Source organism: Phaethon aethereus, assembly GCF_964289735.1.
Source record: "Phaethon aethereus genome assembly, chromosome: 5".
NCBI classification, from domain to species: domain Eukaryota; kingdom Metazoa; phylum Chordata; class Aves; order Phaethontiformes; family Phaethontidae; genus Phaethon; species Phaethon aethereus.
Window position 1 is genome coordinate 49,752,037 of NC_138579.1, and position 18,598 is coordinate 49,770,634.

Here is an 18,598-nt window from a genome sequence, read left to right on the forward strand (position 1 = left end):
TTGCTTGGCTGACAAGTGTGTGTGTCTTGCTCACACCAGCTTATACATTTTAATAAGCTAGGAGGGGGCTCGTGGCAAATGCTGTCAGGTCTCATTTACTTTAGCTTTTATTTTCATTTCAAAGAGCTGGACTTCTAAAAACTAGGGGACACTCTCTTTGATGGCGGAATGACTGGATGGTGGCAGTCGCTTTTTGCTGCAGTGCTGTTAAGGATGAGCCACTGCTTTTAACCAGGACTATGGGTCCAGTGGGCAGCACGCCTCCAGTCTGCCACTGGGCTTTCAAGGAAGAAAGATGTCTAACACTTAAGAGCCGGAAGAGAGAATGATGATATCCAGCTAAAGAAGAGCTAAAGAAGAGCACTGGATAAGCTTGGACGAGCACTATCTGCAGTATCAAATGCAGTGATGCTCAAGCTGTAATAGCTACCCACCACTATCTTATGAGAAAAAAATGAGGATTTTTTTCCTCCAATCAAAAATTTGATTTTTCCAAAATCACAGGAAACCCCCTCTTCTCTTGCCTCCCTAGCACTCACTCAAACTTGTAAAGGAGAGTAATTCTGAATCCCTGAGATTCAAAGTCCCAAATGCACATCGGAGCTCTTCTCACATCCCCACCAAAGGGGAAAAAAAAAAAAAAAAGGATTAGAGCAGGATGTTTCTTGTAAATAAAGTGCATATACCACCGAAGGGGTACTTTTCACAGGTATCATCAGTCCCCTCATTCACAGCAGCCTCTCTGACCCTCTCATCCCTTATATCCAACCACACAGCAAATAAATGATAATTCATTGGCCTGAGATGAGCCTGAAGAAAGACAGCAGGCTTAGCACTTGTAATAGTATCTTAGAGATAGATATGCAGGAGATAAGGGATGGCTTCTTGTTTCTGCTTCAAGAACCATTGATGTATGTTAGTTAATAAGTGTTTAGTGTGAAATGGATTAAAAACCCACACTGGAAAAGAGGGCTTGCTTACCAATAATGGATGTAAATCAGTCTAAGGACTAGAGGGAAGGTGATATATGTCACAGATTCTGTGGTTTCCCAATGACACTTAATATATATAAATTCTGTTACTTTCCAGCTAGTCATGGTGTAATACTGAATTGAAAGCTCAGCATCTCATAACTTGCCTGTCTGCTCTTTGAGGAGCCCAAGCAATTCTGATAGAACTCGCACTTTTGGGTAAAAAAAAAAGGGGAGGGGATAATTTTCAATGATGATAGCAACTGCAGAAAACTCCTGGGTGTGAGCCAATGCAGCTGTCTTCCTAAATTTCAAGATCAGAAAGAATGGTTCTGTGACTCCAATCTATTTTCCAAGGTAACACAGGTTGTTACTGCACAGTCTATAATGATTATGCCACAAGAATTACAAACTAGCCCTTGGCATAAGTGGGAGTTAGTTCTGAAGCCTAATGACAGACACTTCAAACAGTGACTCCCTGAATATTGCTGCAGTTCATAGCTACTGCAAAGCTGCTCTGTACTATGGTAGGAGTTTAGGGTAGGTGAAACCCTTCAAGCCATTGTATTTTTGAGGGTTTTTTTAAGGAGTTTGCTTTCCTTTTGTTCATTGAAAAGTCTGATGACCAAACTGTAATTAAGCCTCTACCTCACCTTCTGTTATACCAATTATCTGGGAAAAGATTAATCTAGTCAGCTATTTCCTTTACCTGCATATATTTCTTCTCCATTGTCCTCTCCCATACGTTCTTCCATACAGGTGTATCTCCTACATATGCACCCATGTTTGTGGCCCAGAGAGTGTGCTGGCCATATGCAACTACTGATTAATAATTACATTTTCAGTTCACTTATTTCCTTGCTGGAATTGCTATTTCTTTTTATCATTTGGACTGGAGACATGCAGCCCAAACTACTAAAACACCCTGAGTTGCCACTCCTTGTGTACTTAGAGCAGCTTTCACTAAACCTGGAGAAGTGCTTGGAGCAGGATTCGTCCCCTGGAAGGGATGAACTTAACTTACACAAAGGGGAGAGGTAAACTGGCACACAGCACTTGCTCTCACAGGTGGGAATAATGATTGGATATAACTAACATTGGTACTCAAGGTATCTTCAGGTGCAAGTAATGATCTTTCGGGTGGGAAGTGGCAGCTATTTTACTGCATGCAGTTTGAGCACTGTGTTAATGAGAATATGCTGTTCCTTTGCTGCTAAGCTGCTGTAAAAGCTGGCATTTCAGTTTTGAAGCTTTTATTTAGTTAAGTAAGTGCTCAGTGTCCTCACTGGGAGCTGTTGGGATAGCAAGGGGGACAGTAAGCACTCTCCAAATGAGTGGATAAGTAACAAAATCCCATTTAAGCTGTTGTTGTGCTGCCAGATCCACCTTCCACATTTGAAAAATGAATAGGATGACTAATTATCTCCTCTTTGCTCAGAGAGATACCAAATACTAGCCATGCTCTTCTCACTTTGAATTAAGAAGAAAATTTGCGGTGACTGTCTATGGAGCTGGAGTGTTTGTGAGAGAGAAACAAGCTGACTGCAGGCTGAATTTCCAGCTCGTGTTCCCCTGGGAAACTCCCTAGGCACCATGGAGCATCCATGCCAGGGCAAGTCTTGCTTTCTCATCCACATTCCTGAGCTCCACTGCCAGGCTGATCCCTGCGGGAAGCAGTGCTGGCTCTGTGAAGACCCATCCCACGTTGGGGAAGGGGGCAGCCGGTGAGCGCGGACAGCCTGGCCGCCTGCCTCTTTTGGGAGTTTAGACACCCAATTCACGTCTCGATATAACGTGTCCATTTCTTTCAGGAGCGGGTGGTTTACCACAAAGGGCAGGCTAACAGGAGGATGCGTTCTCCCAGCCTTCTCCCAGCCTGTCGAAGAGATGCCGCTAACCAAACCTCACGTGAGATTTGCAGGGCTGTGGAAGGGCCTGCCTCTGATTCAGTGAGGAGGTGTCCCAGCCTCATGTCACAGATAGGTGCCTGCTGCACTAAAATCACTGGATAAAACACAAGCACTCGCTTCTGCTGGCTGCAGTTTCCACAGCTGAATAGATCTTTATCTGCCTCTAAATTTCTGTTGTGACTGGAGAGAAGAGCTTGCTTCAACTTGTACAGCACCAGTACTTAAAAATCACCCTTCTTCAGCCTTTCCTAAGTATGAGAAAGACCCTCAGAGCATGGGAGTATGAACATGAGTCTGAGTGTCATGGCAGGGCCCTGCCTGCAGCCCTCTGCACAGGCAGCATCCTTTGCTCTTAGCACAGAACTCGCAGTTCTGGCTCTGGCAACTCGGTGCAAGTCAGTGCCATCAACTTTGCCTGAGTTTCTACACCGCTCAACTCCCCTTTCTCTTGCTGGAACCCCCCACACACAATAGAAGCTGCGTGCCTGGCCCAGGAGCCGTGCTGGCATGGGGAAGGAGCCAGGTCGGGAAAGAACAGGGAATCCCATTAGGGAAAATGGCTACTCTGGGTCCACAGCAGAATTAAGAAGTTCACATAACTAAGTACACCATAAACACTGCAATTTGTCCCTCGCTAGACACTCACTTTCTGCTCTCTGGAACACACAGGCTGCCTGTAAGTGCCAAGAGTTTTCCATTTGTTGACTCAGTGTTGCAAGCGTCAAAAGACCGTTCCTTCCAGATGAACCCATTGCCGTTTGGACCTAAAAAGGAAGGGCAATACCCTACCTAAGCATCAATCCAAATCCTGCAGCGCTCCCCCTGCTGCCACCAGTGCCAGCACCAAGATCTACTGCATTTCTCCAGACAGATGGAAAAAAAAAACAGGAAAACAAATGAGGTTGCTGCCCACCCAGCTGGGGACTGAAGAAGCTCCGCCTGCTGGCAATGAAACCATGCTGCTTGCATACAGGGAATGTCAGGAAAAAGGCCAGCTGTACTAAGAATAGCTTTCTGCTGAGGCCCCCTCAGTACGTTTATGACAGAATTGTATGGACATGGTGAATAAATCACTTACCTTAAGAAGAGGAGACAGAGTAAAATGAGAAGACAGATTTGGTGTGATGAGCAGTGATTTAATCTAGGTAATTATCCAGATAGAAGGTAACAGACTTCAGGAGGTCGTGAGAGAAATCCCTTCTTCCCGTTCTGATAAGCTCTCCCAGGAGGTTTTCTCAAGTGGATACCATGAGGGTAGAAAAGACCTGCCCTGTACCCCTGTCACGGCTGTGTGACATGGTGAGCAGCAAAGTGTAACCCCTGACCAGAACCTTGTATCCAAAATGCCAGTGTTTCTCACGCCGCGGCTCTGGCCCGGGGGCAGAGTCTTTGCTCTTCGCTTCCAGGGAGCTGAGCCTCCGCAAGCTGAAAGCACCTTCAGCAGAGAGTGGCCACTCAGCGCTGCCCCCCAGCTCTGCCCCCGCAGCCCCTCAGTGCCGGCCCCACGCTGCCGTCACCGCAGCTGCAGGGCACAGCTTGCCGAGCCCTTCGGGCTTTGCCCACTCTGCCTGTAAAAGGTATGGCCTTGCAGCAGCTTGCGCATCTCACACGTCTGTAAAAGTGATGCTCATGACCAGACCCTCGTTGTGGTTTACAGAACAAGTTTTGTTTACTTCAGTTTACAAAGTAAAGCCACCAGCTAAAAACCGGAACGACTGGGGAATCGCACAATTCAGAGTGGCTTGGTGCAAATTTTCGCAAAGTGACAGACAAAATCAAAATAATTCAAATTATACATAAATGTAAAACAAAAAATTCAAGTTAAAACCAGGTCTGGATTCCTGTTAGCCCTAGAGATGATCCAAGAATATGTCAGGAAATAAATAAATCATTCCCATTTTCACCAAAAAAGAGGGTGCTGCTCACTAATCCAAATGGTTTGGGTATTTACAGAAGGATGGGTTAGAGGAGAAATAGAAAGAAGAAAAGCATTCATAAGAGTGAACTGAATTGCTGCAGGGTGATCATTTCCTCACATGCCCCACTGTGACTAAAAGAAGGCTTTAAATCATTGCAAGGAGCTAAGAAATTCCTTTTGAGCAGGATACCATCATCTGCCCCACGCTGGGGGGATCATGCCAAGGTAAGACCAGCACAGTCTACTGGGTTTGGCTGTCACCACAGAGATTCTGAAGCTCCACAACAGCCCATGGCCACCCTAGGGCAGATGACAACAAATAAGTTGGCCTGGTCAGTCATGAATATTTATGGATAGGAAGGCAATTTATGCAAGAATCCATCTGAAGGGAAGACTGCTTAAAGCCACATCTTCCTGGCCTCTGCTGGACTGTCCATGCTCCAAGGAGGGAGGAGGCAGACAGAACAGCTAAATCTCTGTTCTTCAACATGTAAGCAAAGCTGGTGATCAGAACACTCAGCATTTCCGCAAAGGCAAATAGCTAGGGTGCCTTAGGTGACTGCAAGAAAAAGCAGGCCCTTTCAAGTATCTCTTTCAATATTTGCAAACCAGCGGAGCAGAAGATGCTTTTATGCCCAACAGAGGCAGGGCAAATTCTGCAGTTAATGTCACAGCCTGCAAAAAAACATCCTGAAGGCCCATCCTAACCTTCTGTTTCCTTGTCAAGACCGATTTATTTATAGTCAGTACCACAGGGACTAGATTCAAGCGGCAGTGGTGTTATATCCATATTTTTAATGGGATTTGACATTTAAGGCAGCATTTCAGTTCACCTCTAAGCCTGTAATTACACTTGCAAATCTGCTTAGCAAGACATCAGGAGAGTATCCCAGGGGACTGCTCGAACAGATTGGTTCTGTTCTCATAGAAGCAGCATTTGAGTACCAAGTGATGCTACAAAGCAGACACTGCAGACATGCCTGACACAGACACTTGCAAACTGGACCCACTCCTCAGCTTCAAAATAAAAACAAAAATGAAGACTGCAAAGAGCCCTGGCTTTATCTTAAAAGCAACACTGTGCTGAGTCAGATACCACTGGAGGTCAGGAGCACTTCATGAATACACTACCAAGCCAGGACTCCTTTCTACACCCCGCTGGCTCTCTTTGGTCTCATGAAATCTGCAAGTGCTGAAAGTACCAGAGCAGCCCAAGGATGAAATCCTATTTGTCACCTCCTGGTCTAGAATCACGATGGCCCAGTGCTGAGAAGCACCTTTATGTCTCACACACAACACAAGTGCAGACTCTGCCCAGTGTCTCCTTCCTGGAGGAATGCATTTAGATTTCTCCTTTCATTGTAGCCCTACCACCACTGAAATTTTGCGAGCAAATTGATGCCAAATGCCAGGATGCTTAGGACTATATTTTGCCCCCAATTTATACATCCCCCCTCCTTTACACCCAAAGATATGACTGGAACCAAATAAAGTACATATGAAGTACTCAGCTGGGCCTACATGTATACTCAGTTCTCTTCATGTCTGTGGAAAAAGTAGTCTGATTTTTTCAGATTTGGACTTTACATCCATGCCCATGGGAGGCAAAATGAAGGATCTCCTTTCACAAGCCACCTGAGCAGATCTTTCTGCACAATGCAAATGGTTTCATCCCTGAGTTCAACTTTAAAAGAGAAAAGTGCAGTCCTCAGTCATCACCACCCTAGCACAAGAAGCAAAGAGAACATTTAGCGTAGAGCTGTCTGCTGCAGGAGCAAAAAGCAAACAAGCAGCACAAAGCTGGGGAAGATGGAGAAAAGCAGAAAAAGGCTAATTTGTATCATACCAAAGAAACACAAACAAACCTGAGACCAAAGGGTTTGGACTAGTAAAGGAAGAAAGATTACAGAAGGTAGACTGCACTTGTTCAACAGCAAAACCTTTGCAGCCCAGAGTGCTCATTTGGGAGCAGCCTGGTACCTCCGTCAACAGGCAAGAAAAACAAATCTAGAGAGCATTCCCAAAGAGACACAAGATCTCTCAAGGACATTTCAATGACATGAGCAAAACTCAAATTTTCCTCTTTTTGCTCAGCAGGGATTACATGACACTGTCCAGCTTAGTGCATACAGTTCTCCTCTCCACAGCAAGACTTCTTCTAGCTGACCGACGTGCAGTTCAGCTCTGCAGGGTCCTGCCTACCTGCTGCCATGACTCCCTCTGGCCCATCCGCAATACTGGGTTCACTGGAGCACTGCCTGTGGCTGAAACTGGGCTGCAGGAGGCGGCATTTGTCGGTACTGTCTGACTCCTCGATCACCATTCCTGTGTGCATCATGGAGGCCATTGCCAGGAGCTGAATATCTGAGTGAGCATTGGCAACGGTGTGGCGACGGATGCTACCACATTTCTCCAGGTAAGCCTCACCCTCCTGCTCCGTCAGTGGGGTCAGGACCATCTCACTGGGCTGCCGGCTCGTCACCACATGAGATGAATAATTCGGTACACCAGTCTTAGGACGGGATCTGGAGTACCGTCTCTCTGGAAGAAAACAAGGAAGCAGGAACGGTCAATAGGGCACAAACAAATCATGACCCCAGCTGCTAGGCTGGCCTCAGGGGAACAGAGAGGACTCAGCATGCAGCCACAGAACATCCCACTGTTACCACTGGGGAACGGTAAGGTGGTCATTAGTTCATACTGCTGAGGGTTCAGAAAGGAGGTCTGCCTCTCCACTGGTAAGGAGACACCTCCCATGGTGCTCTAAGGCAAGGATGCTGCTGCCTGCAAAAGAAGTGAGCCAAAAAATAACAAGTGCAGCAAAGGGACTTTCTTCAGCATCCTGATAGTCTCGTCTTTTACCCAGGGGGTAATCAGTGACACCAAAGTGGCACAAGTCCCCAAAGAAACATTCAGTGAGGACCTCAGTTGCCATCCCTTTCTCTGGAAAATTTCTCTCAGGAGATGCTGTTAGCTGGTGTCAACATGAAATTCCTGATGCTTATGTTGCACTGCCCCTCCAGCTTCCTAGGGAAAGGCGGTTCTGCCAGTATCATCCCACTGTATTTTTTAAAGATTATGCAAGAAAATGAACATTTCATCCACTTTAAAACATGCCTGGTTTTGGGACCAGACACTGAAAACGTCTAGCTGCACAGCAACAGTCCACAACAGCCCACAACAGCCCGGGGGGAAAGGCGCGGAAGAGGAAGGCAGTACCTGCGGAGCGTGGGTGTAGGCGGTGACAAGAGAATTGACGGGTGCAGGGTCTACAATCTGCTGGGCAAAAACATTCAGGGGAGAAAATGCCTGGTTTAAAACTCAAGCCCATGGCACAGTCCCCAGCCCTGTATCATGAAGCACCATTTCAATTCTATCACTGAAAGCTTTAAGAAAAGCAGGGGTCTGAGTTTGTGCCTTGCCTCACCGTAATTCACTCCCCTCGCAGGCTGAATCAGACTATTACTTTTCACCTGCTGCCTTCCACTGCCGTGCAGCATTGCCATGTGGTGTTAAACAACTCATGTGGTCTGTCCCCGAAGCAGCTGATAAAGCTATTCCCTACCTCTATCTCTGTTTCTCACCAGCTTCCTTGAAGTGAAAGGTCTCGTTTCATAAAGCTGGAAGCCTTTAAACCATATAAAATACTTCCACCAAGACTGCAGAGTGCAAGAGACAACAGAAGTTAAGATAACAAAAGTTCTTGTTACTGCAAGAGTAACAAAATGACAAGTAAAGCACTTGTCACTGAAGGTTTGAAAGAGTTTTGGAAGCTTACATCAGGAAGAAAGGCAGAAAATAAACTCTTTGTCACAGGGAGGAATGGGTGAGCAGCCAAAACTCCACCACTGGCAGCAGTCAAGCTATGACAACACTTCACCCTGCTGCTGCCAGTAATACATTCATTCAAAATGGTTCATTTTGTGCAAATAACTTTTGAGGCTGGTTATGGTAAGTATACTCTTTAGGTGTCATCTGCAGCTCCAGCCACAGCAAGCTGTAGTGTTGGAGGGCACTGTGAAAAAGTAATTTAAGGGGGAAGCACGGAAGCATCCCTCGGCCCTCCACCCCTCCTTGCAGCTCTGTCGGCAGTGGTAGGCAGGGCAGCAGTGGGCAAGCATCCTAGTACAGCACTGGCATCACCAAACCCCATGCACCTTATTAGTGTTCTGCTGCTGCCTGCTCCTGGGTCTTGGAAAGTTACCCTGGCATAGACAAGACTGAAGTAACACCAGTGGCATTAGCAGTAGCTGCTTCTCTACCTTCACCAGTACTTATCAGGGCTTCTTCATTTCTGACTTCCGTGAACAAAGTGATACCAAAAGAGTGACACCAGTGTTGGGGACAGTTATATACTTGCAATGTGACTGACCCAGGCTGAGATCTTTAAACACATTTAGGTGCCCATCTCTTGTCTATGTTAGGAAGTCAGACAACTTTAAGAGCTGCTCAAGTCTTGGGCTGAGAGGAGAAAGAGAGCTCAGTAGCCTCTTGAGGTAATGGTTCATTGCACTCCCCCATCCCATGACTTAATATTTACACTATGTTTGTCCTGCGATGGCTTCAGTTATGCAGAAGTGTCAGCTAACTAGAGAGGTCTGAGGAGATTAAGCTGAGATTAAGCTGAACTGAGCCATGCAAAACACTGCCAATTTTCCAGACTCCACAGCTGCAGATTTTGTAGGCAGGGGCTGAATCTTTTTTCTTCTCTATTCCTATACAACACATTCAAAATGAAAACATGCTTCATTTAAACAGGGACAGATTGCAGCTTTCCCCAAAAGTATACACAGGAAAAAGAAAAATCATGGCCATGGCCTGATGTTCACTTAAATAGATAAACAAAAATATTCCCATGAGAAAAAAGAGCCAGTTTTGTATGTAAACTTTTAGTGATGCTGAAAGAGCCAAGCCTGATGACCTGAGAGATTAAAGTCCACTAAGAGCAAACATAATATAGGAAGCAATGATATAAAATTATTCCTGCCCAGCCTGGCGACCCTGCCTACACATGAATTGGCAAAGAGATCCTGAGATCCTTTTCTGTCACATCTTCAGCTGCTGTGGTAACGAGTGTCATTAGTTCCATCAGCTACCATGGTAGTTTGCAATCCAGGCAGTCTGTATTCATCATTTCACAGGTTTATACACAATGTATGTACTTGCATACATGTTTGCACGGGTGTGTACGTACACACACTCACTGACTAGCAGACTGCACAGAGCTGATGTATGTGCCAGTATTTCAAAGTCTGACATCATTCAGCTTTTGAATATAATCAGAACCTGGATGGGCAGATTGTAAAAACCTGCTGGTATTGAAGGAAACACCGACAGCAATTCAGAAGACCATACTCTTCCCCTCAGACCTGTATCAGCATGGGAACAAGAGCATTGCATCGCCTCCTGCATGCACAAATAAAGCAAAGGTTTGACTATACTGAAGCAACTACTGTACCCCAGACACCCTGCAATGCCCTGAGCCCAGAATTGAGCAGAGGTTGCTAACCCACCCAGGAATCTGGATGGACACGCAGGCAGTGTATGCCTGGGGCTCATGCTGCTGCAGCACAGCTGCTGTTTGCCTAAACCACGCAGCTGGTTACCAGCATGAGCATATTTATGCTAAAAGTAGACCTACATTTAGTCAGCATTTGCATGGCATGTTTTTTAAGTAGGCAAGCAGTCGATAGCAGTTTATCCCCAGTGCATACTTTAGTGTGGAGAAACCAAACTTTAACTCTTCTCCATTCTATTCTGTTACAGGCAAGATGCTGCTTTCTGTCCCAGAAATAGCAGCATTTCACCATACTCTTCTTGTCACCATGATCTTTTGAGATGATAAGGGTGCTGCTCAAACAGACACTGTGCTTCAGATACAGCTGGATGTGAAACACTGTAGCAGATAGCAGAAGAGTTAACCAAGTGACAGAAAAGGCCAGTTTTGAAAACTGCCAAAACTCCCCTCCACTTCCTCTTAACGCAGTCTTACCCCTCAACCAGGACAACACTAACACTTCACTGGTGGACTTGGAAACCCAACTGTCTTAAGTATCTGCATGCCTTTGATAACCTAGACCTTCATCTGTGTCAATCCCTGACCATAAATATTTCACAAAAGTTGGGACAGAGGAGGGAGGAGGAAGGTGGGGATGGTGTGAAATAAACTAAAGAGGTTAAAGGACAAAGTGCTCAAACTTTATCTGATGTAGCCACAGGAATTATTCAGCTTCACAGCAGCACAGGAATGATCCAGTAACCTGCTGTCACAGCCAAATGGGTAGGACTGCAGTGAAACGTGTATTGGAAGTACACATGACAACGCTGGTAGGGCTCAATGTAAGAAGTTAGAAGAATTCTTTGTTCTCCCCACTGCCAGCAAATGTTTTTCCTGAAGCTGTAGCTGTAAAAGCTGGGAAGGCTTGCCTGTGCAGTTACAGGAGGCCAGATGCTGTGTAACAAGCACAAGAAGAGGACAGGCAGTTTGGTCGCCATCTACTAAGGCTCGTTAGTCTTCAGCTTGACTGAGGAAGCAGGCCTGGCTTTTGACTTCTGAATTTGCTAATCCAGTTAAGACCTGATAGGTCTCTGTTTTGATTTTCTTCTTAAGACATTAAGCAATGATTTCTAATGCCAAAGGTGAGGGCTGCAAGAAACTGCACAGAGGAATTGAGGAGCTTCCCTCAGTGGAGGTTTTAAAGAGCAGGTTAGCTGTAGAAGTGGCTTACATATGACTGACCAGGTAGTGAAAAAGAGAGATGGACAATGAGAAATTTCTCAGTGTTTATTCTCTTCAAGTGAGGGACGACCTGACTTTTACAAGGAAAAAATATTCATAGATTATTGTGCAGCAAAAATAAAATCCTTTATGATGAGAATCGGGTAAAAATTAGGCTAAACTCTGAACACTCATTTATTGCTTTACTTTTCCCCCTTTACTTTCTTGGCCACAAAGACAGTGTCTTAAGGGAGTTTTCATGCATAGTTTAACTAGAAATTTTACTTGTATTTTGGTGCATTATGGCCAGGAACATGATCTGGGAGGAGTTTTTAAGGGATTTTTTGCAAGCAAAATCAAATCTTCAGTGATGTTAGGTTTTATACACAAGGGGAATAGGGTGAGTGTTTTATCTTGTTCCCTATTCCCAATTTTAAACATTGTTTCTCAGACAACTGGATGCCTTCAGCATACTCCATCCTTCCAATGCAGGTTATGGCTAATTTTACCTGGGCAAAGCAAGAAGGGTGGTAACAGAAGAGCAGGTGGGGACGCTGCCCTCTATGAATCCCCTCTGTGAGCTGTGCTGTCCCCTTTCATATCCATCCCTGCTGCACAACTCTCTCACTTTAAATCAACTTTAAGTTACAACAGCCTTGCAGGCTGAAGCCTTATGTGTATTGACAGCTGTGATCAGACACCTTTAGTCGCGTTTCTCAACAGTAATTCATCTTGAAGGCTCTGGTTCAGAAAGCAGTTTGGCCTCCACAGCACCCTTTGAGAATGCAAGCATACCCAAAGCCCAACAGTGCATTTCCAAAAAACTACTACAGGGAACCTACTGGGTTTCATTGTCATTACAGGCAGCCCAGTGAGAGAAGAGACTGGTTCTGACAAAGCAAAAAGGTGACAGAAAGAGGGAAAGAAGAAGAGAAAGAAGTTTGATTATGAGTGGGAGTTAAGGAAAAGAAACCACCACCATAGAAGCACTTTGAAAATAGCAAGATTATTTGCAGAAAATTGCTGCTCTGCTGTTGATGTCATGTAATGCAAACACAAGTTCATTCTTTCCTCCCACTCAGCACAAGGTGGAGAAGGCGCAAAAGGCCACCTTGGAAATACATTCAAATAAGTGACCACTAAAATCAAAGTAAATACAATGATTTTAAGGAACATAACATAAACTTTACAAGGTTAGTTTGTGTGAAATTTTTCTTTTATGACACTAATGCCTTGTTCAGCTGGTGGAAATCCAGGATAGCTAGAAACTTCAGTATAGGCAGCTACCTTTCAAACTATCCCAGCAGCTTGTAGATGTCCTTAAACAACAAAACAATTAAATTTGCCAAAGCTAAACTTTTACAGGGGATTGTAGTCTAGATTTAGCTTCAGGATCAGGTCTTCAAATCAGTGCCGAACTGTATAACTATATTCACTTGCATAAAAAACATTTAATTGCCCAGCAACCACAAGAACAAAAACCCTAAGCCATAGTTTGCCTGAAGTGATGCCATGAGTTTGTTACAGGCACAGGTCATCTGAGTCCTGATAAGTCCTTCTACTGCAAGACCATCTTCTTCCCTGTGCTGCTAGGGTGTAGTCCAAGACAGAATGTGTGTCTCCAGCCTGCTACAATTTGCATCAAAGCAAAGGCTAAAGGGTATGAAAACAGAGGGAGACTGGAGCTTTCTTGTTCTATTTAAATCTTCTTGACTATCAAATCAGTATCACTACACCCATTTCTTACATAGCCAATCTATTCTGGCTGGCCACATGTGTAAGCAGAGGTCCTGGATCATGTGTGGAGAAGTCTTCCCACTGTAAGCATCCCCTTCCTGAAGTGAAGTGCCAGTTCTCTCACCTAGGCTCATTTATCCACAGTTTAAACACAGATTATTTTTTTTTTTAAACAGAGTCCTCAGATGGAAGGAAGACTCTATGCAAAAAAACCCTCTAATCCCTCAGAATGAGCATCCAACAGTTTTGCTGTTTGCAAAGGCTGCTGGATGCAGCAGTGAACGTGTGAATCCAGGCAGCTGAAGCAGGCGAGCAAGCAGGGACAGACAGCAGGCAGAAAAGGACCAGGTGCAGTCTCTCACCAGGGTGAGAGCAGTATGTCAGGCAAGGACCAGGGAGTTTTAAAATTCAGCCCACCTCCAGAGAAAGAGGGGACATTTTGCACATGTGTGTGTGCAGTGATAAAGCCATAATAGTTCACTCCATCATGGAAAATAAAAAGCCCATCACAAAAATCTACGCTCAGAAACTTGTTAATCAGAACCTTCTCGAGGGTGTTTCAGCCTTTGTTTTCTGTCTCTCATGGTGTCATGCACTGTCTCCTTTTCTAGCACAGACGTGCACTGCCTCACATTAACCAACCAGTGTGCCCCAACAAGAGCTTCTCTATGATGCACATGTCTTACCAAGCAAGCAGGTGCTACCAGAGAAGCTGTGATCCTCACACAAACCCAAGTATGGCGATACCACCTGCTTGACCAGTTCTTCCAGCTGCAGGTAGCCCTCACTGGGACCAGCAGGCTCATGGACACTCTGAAATTCAAGCATAAAAAGTCAACATTACCCTTACAAAGTTTTGAGTAAGGTTTTTGAGTAAAGCCTGGGGTCTGCCAAATCTCTCTGCACTGGAATATCCCAGCCATATTGGTACAGCATTTGGAGGAGCACAACAGACTAGCCCAAATGGAGGTTTGGGTGCCGTTCAGGTCAACCTCCTTGTTCAAGTCATAGCCATAACCCTATGGACATCAAGCAACCAGCTGCCTTTTTTTCTGAACAAGGGATAGGAAGGTCCAAGATACACTCACACTGAGGATTTGCACAGTGTAACTGCAGTGATATAATTATACTAGGGCAGTTCTACCAGGAAACACCTCTTTGTAGAAAAGCTGTAACAGCCCTTGGGCAAAGCACTGCTCTTTTCTTAGGCAGGACTGCAGGAAAAGCACCCTCTGTAGTTCAGCTTACAGCTGTGAAGATGGTAGATAACACTAATCAATTTAACAGTAATTTCAGAAACTGTTCGCAGACTTAACTTCCTGCAAAGCCTCAATAAGTTTTTCTTTCTCAAATGCATCACTTTGAGACCCTCTTTTCCCTTAAGATTATTTTATTAAAATATTTCAGTGAAACTGAGTTATCACTTTATTATCTCTTGCTATTACAGTCTGGGTCACTGGGAACATCAGAACAGCGAGAACTCATACAGAAATATCAGCTTAGCCACTTTGCAATTCCAACTGTGCTTCAGAAAGTTTCATTCCCTACCACTTATTATACGGTATATTGGAGAAGAAATAAAAGTGAGAGGAACCCAAATAGCCACCTTTAATATGGTATTTTGCAGGACTGTCAGGCTGGGTGATATAAAAAGATAAAACAGCTGGTATAATTGGCTGTATGTGCCATGCTTGGCAAATATTCTCTTGAGGTCTGGATAAAGAAGATAGTCCTCACAGAAGGTCTGGGTCTCTTGGGAGAGGCCTTTGGAAGATGTATAGCATTTTGCCTGCTGCCAAAACGTGTTCCTCCTCTCATGGGCACTGCTCAGCATCCCAGCCAGCCAAGGGGCATCAGGCAGTCAGCAGCCACAGTTCATTCAATTCCACAATCCTCTGTGATGGAGACTCACCCTGTCATGGCAAAGCTGAGAAACCAGGAGAACCAGGGCACAAAGAAGCATTCAGAGAATCTGGGAGATGACAATTTATGTGAAAAAAAGAGTCCTGAGACTGATCCTAGCTGGGGAGAAGAGGCACCAAGAAAAATACAAACCGCAAAGAGCAGAACCTGGCCCTTTCATGGCAACATCCTTACCTGTTGCCAAGAAAGCTCAGGACATTAAACGTTCAAATTCAGTTCCTATGTCTGCATTTACCACTCCCAAATAAGCACTTATCACTTCCCCTTCATCACACCCTCTACCCTCCCCACTCTCCTATCCAGGGTTTGTATTAGTTCATTGAAGACCAGACCCGCAAGTGAAGTCAGATGAAGAAGAGCAGAGGCTCCCCACCTGCAGAATTAACAGCATCTGGACGATGGAAGCTGGAAGCTTTGTCTGGACTAGAGGAAGAATTTCTTCCAACTTTACTTTTAGCAAGACCAAGTCTCTGAAGCCAAGAAGAGCAATCTGACGGATAGACAACTCCTGACCCTAAAAAACACAGAAGGCAAAATCCAAGAGTTGGTAAAGGGATGTGTGAGCATTGTACCAATACATGTACACACACAGACAGAAAGGGTCTATCCTGCCCATTGCTGCTGTGGCAAAACACCCCCAGCTGCTCAGGTTGAGGATTCATGGTACTCTTTGGTTGGTTACATCTCAGTCCCTGTCCCACACAAATTCTGAAATGAGTAACACCTCTTCTGAGGTGCCACTAGGTTTGGCATGAAGTCAAAAATGGGACTGTATTTCACCAAAAGACTATGTGTTCATGAAAACCAACTGCCATCCAATTTGGTCACAAACATCCAAAGCCCAGGATGGATGCAGCTCATGCTTTTATCACTCAGAGCTGAGAAAACAGAGAAGGTTTGGTAGGGAAAGAGGTTGGTACTGAGTATTCCGTAACTAAGCCTACCTCTGGTCTGGATTTTTTTTTTGCTCTACATCTGCACTTTAGACCTTGCTGATATGACCAAAATCTACAATTCAGTCCATTACAAACTTTAGCATTTAGGCTACAGCAAAGCTAGTGAGACTGCTTGTACTTTGGTACATAATTTAAAAAAGCAACAGCTTTCATTTCCACCACAAGGCGCTCTGTGTCCTCTCAGTTACTTTTTTACATCAAGACCACAAGTGAGCAGGCTTAACAGAGGAAGATGACATAATATTTCTCAGCATATTGAAACACAGCTGGACTCATTCGGCATTCTGGTGTTACCGCCTTTCCTTCTGCTAGGCTTAATGTCCACATGACTTTCTCTTGCCCCACTGCAGCTTAACAGCAGAAATTTTCCTCCCAGCCCTCACCAGCACTTTCCAGCCTGAACAGTTTCCCTTGTTCTTCCCAGCACGTTAATCTCTGCCCTGCAGTCTGTTTGGGAACCATTTTATGGTCTCCATAACACACTCAACATGCGAAATATTTAGCTGGAAGGAATTAACAGCAGTTAATCATTAATTCATAATGGGTTTAATGTCATAATTAACAACATTATCAATACGTAAATATGAATTAAAGCAAATGGTCTGGAGGGCAGCTTGGCCATAATAAAAGCAAATCATCTGTCTTAAACCATCACTGAGTGTTTAGAAACATGGAAAAACCTGTACGTATCTCTGAATTTTATTTCAGCAGCTGCACATTTCTTATTTGTATCATGCAGTTTAGTCCCATTAACTTTATACCCCATTTCAAAATGCAAGCATCTTGCTGTGCCAAACAAAACAAGATTTGCTATTCTTTTTCCACACGAAGTAGTTACCAACAGCTGCAGCTATACAAAAGCCAGTGACCTGTTTACATAGTTTCCCTCTGTACAGCAATTTAACCAACTTGACTGCTTAAAGGTCATATTTCTACAACAGCTATGAGCCTCGGGTTTAAACTTAGCTGAGATGGGAAGTTACTTCCAGTTACCACCTTCGGTAACATATGCTCACACATCTGGCTGACTTTCGTTCTGAATGGGCAGTTGCTGGTATCACAGAAGAGCACAACTAAATAATCATGTTGACATTTGCAGCAAAGGATGGGGAACCAACAACAAATTGACATTCTCATCTACTAGAGTAGCACATGAAGAACTGCAGCTTGGTGAAAGAGATTTGCTAGGTGAGCTTTCTTCACATGTGGTGACACACCATATACATGGGTACATACAGTTCCCTATTTGTAGGAAGAGCCCAATCTTGTCATTAGGGCACTGGCCTGGGATAAGAGCAATCTTGATTCAGTTTCTTGCTGCACCAGCAACTCTCTCTGTTGTAGCCTAGGGCAGCTTACTCAGAGTCAGATTCTTGGATGTATTTAGAGGGTTTAAATCCATACATTTGTGTAGGACTCAGGTGCCTACAAAGCTTTAAATATGCTGTCTGTTACCTGTCAGTTCCTCATCTGTAAAATGGCAGTACTTCCCTAACTTAACAGCTTCTATGAAATATTTTTGAGTGACTCGGATATTGTAAGACAAATACAGGAAGAAAGTTATGCTTTCAAAGAATCTCAGCATTCCATAGTCACACTTTCACCACTACCACCAAGTTACTTCCAAAAGCTGCACCCATTGTGCAGTAACTTTTGTTGTTTCTCATTAGAGACATTTAATAGCAGGGGAGTAAATTTTTCTGATAAGTGGTAGAATTATTAGCATCAGTGGGTATGACACAGTTAGCTCAGCTGTTTCCACAGTGCACAGATAGCTGCAGTGTAGACAAACCCCAGCTTAAATGGATTAGGTCGCTCCCTGACTGAAAATTAGTTGCAAAAGGAGAGAAAGGGGGGATATTATAATTGCGCAGTTTTACCTGCCAAACACCTACCTTTAAGCATCTGCAGCAAGGAAAGAATAAAAATAAACACAGTAGAAAAGTTAGTGTTTGTCCTTACAGAAGTCCTTTCTCTTTTAGGAAATGCCAACTTTCCTGGGATTAGAGGAAAAGGGCAGCCTTTAAGCTTTACCTGCTGCCTTTCAAACAATACAAGGGAAAAAGAATTAAAAAAGACTCCAGAAAGCATGTCCTGTGGAACAGGCAAAAGTCAAGAGAAGCAGGCTAGCATTTCCAAGAATGTCAGTCTCCTCATGAGGTACATTTTTCTTTTCCTCTGATGGAAGAAAAGATCAAAATAGGCTGGAGAGGTAATTAGATTGCTTGTTTGGAAACCCTGACCAAAACTACATGAAAAAACAATACAGCTCAACACTCTGATGGGATACTCAGCTTTCAAAATACCCAGTGTAAACAGGTCTTACATAAAGGTGTTCATTCATCCTCTACCCATAGATTTACTTGTCCCCTTATTAAAGCTTAAAAAAAAAAACAACAAAGGAATTTTTCAAAGGCACAACTGGGACATAAGCCCTCCAAAAGTAGTTAGGGTAAGTTAAACAC

The 18,598-nt window shown here is 44.3% G+C and overlaps 1 protein-coding gene across 1 annotated transcript in view; it reads right to left on the reverse strand.

Annotated features, from left to right (window-relative positions):
- Window positions 1-6,957: 6,957 nt before the first annotated feature.
- PRR5L (proline rich 5 like) overlaps window positions 6,958-18,598 on the reverse strand; it is a gene marked incomplete at both ends in the record, with an annotated part of 32,063 nt that continues 20,422 nt past the window's right edge. Inside the window, 3 exons of the mRNA XM_081999864.1 lie at window positions 6,958-7,340; window positions 13,941-14,067; window positions 15,551-15,691. Coding sequence (XP_081855990.1) covers window positions 6,958-7,340; window positions 13,941-14,067; window positions 15,551-15,691 — 651 coding nt within the window. The remainder of the gene's footprint in view (window positions 7,341-13,940; window positions 14,068-15,550; window positions 15,692-18,598) is intronic.